Source organism: Arachis duranensis, chromosome 7 (assembly GCF_000817695.3).
Source record: "Arachis duranensis cultivar V14167 chromosome 7, aradu.V14167.gnm2.J7QH, whole genome shotgun sequence".
NCBI lineage: Eukaryota > Viridiplantae > Streptophyta > Magnoliopsida > Fabales > Fabaceae > Arachis > Arachis duranensis.
Window position 1 is genome coordinate 71,868,059 of NC_029778.3, and position 4,614 is coordinate 71,872,672.

The 4,614-nt window shown below is 31.9% G+C and overlaps 1 protein-coding gene across 1 annotated transcript; it reads left to right on the forward strand.

Moving 5' to 3' along the window:
• Nucleotides 1–1,725: 1,725 nt before the first annotated feature.
• On the forward strand, nt 1,726–4,055 carry LOC110274239 (B3 domain-containing transcription repressor VAL2). Its single transcript, XM_052251795.1, has 6 exons — nt 1,726–1,823; nt 2,310–2,484; nt 2,630–2,709; nt 3,047–3,128; nt 3,668–3,775; nt 3,949–4,055. Exons 1-4 carry the CDS (start codon nt 1,758–1,760, stop codon nt 3,062–3,064), a joined length of 339 nt encoding a protein of 112 aa, XP_052107755.1. The 5' UTR covers nt 1,726–1,757; the 3' UTR covers nt 3,065–3,128; nt 3,668–3,775; nt 3,949–4,055.
• Nucleotides 4,056–4,614: the final 559 nt, after the last annotated feature.

Here is a 4,614-nt window from a genome sequence, read left to right on the forward strand (position 1 = left end):
CAATTAGATTCCCTTCTGCTAAATCATGCCTATGAAACAGGTTACAATCACATATATTAATACAAAGTATGTAAATATGTAATAGCTTTTTATGCTTTTGATCTGACACTCTACTTTGCCTTTTTGCATTTTTATTTTTATTTTTTACTTTTTCTTTTTCCTCTTTGTGGTAGGAAGCTTGGTTAATTTTTGATGGATGCAAAGTGCAAATTTTTTGTGGTTAAATTCCTATTTAGATAGAGTTTAATTACTTTTTATGAGAGATTATATTTAGGAGGTTCAACTGATGAAAATATATTAATACGTGAGGCTTCCCTTTTTTGAGATTCTCCATTTGATAATTAGAATTGAAGCTGGTATTTAATCTTAGGTTTGCTTGATTAGCAGCGTTTCACACTCCCAAGACTCGCAAGTTGTTGCATCTTCTAACTAGATTGGAACATTATCCACTGAGTGGTGTTTATCTTGTTTTGAATTGTCAATTGTTAAGTGTATTATAGCAGATGTCCTTTCGGAGTATTGTTCGTGATGTGAGGGATGTATTGTTCGTGATCTGACACCTGAAAGTAAAGGGATGTATTGTTTGTGATCTGACACCAATGAGGGATTATGAAGTTAGAAAATTGTGTTGAAATTGGACTCCCTGCATTGGTTATTCCGGTGATATTGTCCCAGATATGTTACTATTAGCGTTTTCTCATATCTTTCTAATTCAGTATTGCTTGCATCTCCATTTGCAGGTCTGTTAAATGTACTTGATATTCAACTTTCATAAGATTTGTTCCCACAACTCCATGTCATGATTTATGTTAATAAACAAATAAATTGTAATAATAATTAGTTATTTTCATTGATTCTTTAAAGTGGCCACGTTGAACAAAAAATGCTATGTTTCTCTAATTCCCTTAATCAAATACTGTTTTGTGTTTTCAATTAGGAGTGAGCACGGGTCGGTTTGGTTCGGGTTCAAGGTAAAATTAGAACCGAACCGATCAATAAATAATTAGTTCGGTTTGATTCGGATTTGCGTTTTTTATGCTTGTACCCGAACCAAACCAAACCGATTAAGAGTGGGTTGGTTCGGTTCGGGTAGCGGGTACCCGATGACTTTGGAATTAAAAAAAAAAATAAATTGACAAATTTTTATGTTAAAAATTCAACAAATACAATAAACATATAACATCAACAAAAATAATGCAAACATATTAAACACCAAATACATTAAAACCTAAACTCATCAAAATCCAAACATATTAATAGTGAATAATCTTGTCTAATGAAAATATAAAAGTGCAATAGAAATATTAGAAGTTAAATACAAAAGTCTAGTGAATAACCTTTGAAAAAAGCTAAAACCAAAACACAATAAAATCTAAACATTAGAAGCTCAATACAAAAGTGCAATAGAAATATTTGTTTTTCAAAGTCTTCACTCCATCAACCAAGCATATTCAAGAGAGGAGTTGTGACCTTCAAAAAATCAGCATATAATTAGCTAATGTCAACATATAAAATTGATTAATTAAAATAAATTCAACAAATAACAGTAAATAAAAATGTTAACCTCAAATTGTTGTAAACAACATCAATTCTAATGGCTTGATTAGATATTGTTAAAGCTGAGAGCTCTACATTAAGTGTATTATAGCAGACGTCCTTCCGGAGTATTGTTCGTGATGTGAGGGATGTATTGTTCGTGATCTGACACCTGAAAGTAAAGGGATGTATTGTTCGTGATCTGACACCAATGAGGGATTATGAAGTTGGCAAATTGTGTTGAAATTGGGCTCCCTGCATTTGTTATTCTGGTGATATTGTCCCAGGTATGTTACTATTAGCGTTTTCTCATATCTTTCTAATTCAGTATTGCTTGCATCTCCATTTGCAGGTCTGTTAAATGTACTTGATATTCAACTTCCATAAGATTTATTCCCACAACTCCATGTCATGATTTATGTTAATAAACAAATAAATTGTAATAATAATTAATTATTTTCATTGATTCTTCAAAGTGGCCACGTTGAACAAAAAATGCTATGTTTTTCTAATTCCCTCAATCAAATACTGTTTTGTGTTTTCAAATTTCAATGCTTGGTTCATTTGCCGTAACTAAATAAACTTATAAGAGTAGATTATGTTGGCGATTAGTGAAAAATTGGGCGTTTAGTGCTACCAAAAAGGTGTGCCGAGGTTGGTCTCGAGAATCTTTCTTCAAACTGTTATTTTGAAAGTCTTTTTTGGATTGAATATAAGCCCATGATACATTGTGTGATGTATATTATAATACTGCATTCAATTCAATGAAACAGGCCTACTTCCCACCAATTTCACAGCCTGAAGGATTGCCACTTAAAATCCTTGATGCAAAAGGCAAGGAATGGATATTTCAATTTCGCTTCTGGCCAAACAATAATAGCAGGATGTATGTTTTAGAGGGTGTCACTCCTTGCATACAGTCAATGCAGTTGCAAGTAGGTGACACAGGTAACACTTCTTCACTCCCTGAAAAATCTTTTTGTTTCACATGCTTAGTTCTTTGGACCTTTGTTTTATTCCCACCATCTTGCAATATAATTTATTATATGTAGGACTTTATGTGTCTGTGTCTGACCTGCATTGATTTTCTCAGTAACATTTAGTCGATTGGAGCCAGAAGGGAGGTTGGTTATGGGATTTAGAAAGGCTTCAAATGCCACGCCATCTGATCAGGTACTTTCCTTGAACACCTGCATATTATTATTTTCATTATGCTTTCATTTCCACTAAGAGTTGAAGCATTCAAGCATATGCTTTCTTGTGGCATATTAAGAGTTAATAAACAATAAATATAAACATAAATTTAACCTTAAAGATAGAAATATTCTTAATATATAATATATAATGTGCAAATATATAAATAATATTTAATATTATAAAATATATAAAAAAATAAATATTGTATTTAAGTAAAAATAAATTTATTTGGACAATGAGAAAGAGGATCCATCAATTTTGTTTGTAACTTTCTTCATGCAGTAATTAATAATCACATTTATCCTGGCTATAGGTTCAATTTGTTATATGAAGAATGCATTGAGTTTAATAAGCTGGGACTTAGAGATAATGTTGCGCAGATATATGTACTAGAGGTATGTTATATTCACGTTCTAGTTGTAATTGCTTTGCCTAGTTCAATTTCTGTTAAAAGTTAAAACAAATTGAGAATCCTTATTTATCTTAAATGTTCACTCCTTTATTAATTTTCTTGTGATTCTTATTTGTATTATACTCCTTTGAACAGTTCAAAACTCAAAATAGATATGTCCTGTCAAAGTGATTTCCCCTTTTTTGGCTACATGAATTTGAACTTTTCTCCTATTATATGTTTTGGTTTTTGAGTAAGTGGAAGTATCTCGAGTTCTATTTATACTGGAAGAAAGAGCCTTCAGCCTCCTATTTTTTTTTTTTTAAGGAAAATAACTGAGCAAGTTTACATTGTATCTGTTGAAGTAGCAGTGTGAGAGTTGTCTTGTGTGGTAATATGAATAACTTGAGTTGCATTGAAATGGCTTCTTCATACTATATCATCATATATGCTGCTCCAAATGGTAATTGGATCCCTGTAGATCCCCAAGTATGATATCAGTGGATTAGCTCTAGACTTGTCAATAACAAGCTTTAAATGCAGAGATTTCACTTTTGGAAACAGAAAAAGCCTCTGATATCCAATTGTGGTGCCATTTGTAACTCTCTTCAAAAGATAAAGACCGACAAGTACATTCAAAGGCAACCCAAGGTAATTGACTAAAGTAGATCAAGTTTGAACTATAATATGATAGCTTGTATTATTGCATTTTGTTGGCTGGTTAATTGCTACTCGTTAGCGGATAAGGTAGTTGTTCATTGTTTATGGTTTTGTCATCTAAATATCGGGAATTTAGTTGTTTAACCTGTGTCAAAATATGTTAGGTTCTAGAGGAATCAATTGGTTCAATTGATTCAGAGAGCCAGGGACTACAAGAAAGAATATTGGGATTCATTTGGTTCAGAGAATGTGATGCTTCCGGCTGCGCTACTCTGATAGCAAGAAGTATTACGATGACTTCATATACTTAATAATAAAATAGGAGCCTTTGACTCGAGATCGTATCAGAGTTCTTTTTGAAAAGCGGAAAAAGAATACTTTTTAAATAATACAAAACAAGCATTTACATGTACAAAACTTTTTACTCAAGTAACTTATACATATTATATACATACAAATCATACGACTTCTATCCCTCTTACATAATATAATATTGATGGCGAGGGGTAAATAAATAAAAACTAAACAGCAACATCGACTAAGCAAAACACAATACAACCTTTCGTGAGCTTTTTCATCTGTCTCCTGAAAAGATAAAGTTGTAGGGGGTGAGAACCTAACCACACGGTCTCACCACAAGGTTTCAGAATTGTCATAATAAGATATTTAAAGAGTAATCTATTTTTAAGCTCAGTGATTATTGTTCGTCCTTTGAATCTTTTAAAAACCAACTAGTCATCCAAAAATTCTTTTCGAAAAATCAATATTTAAATATCCAGAAATCCAAAACCTTTCTTTTCATATAAGAAAATCTTAATCAGAAACCAACC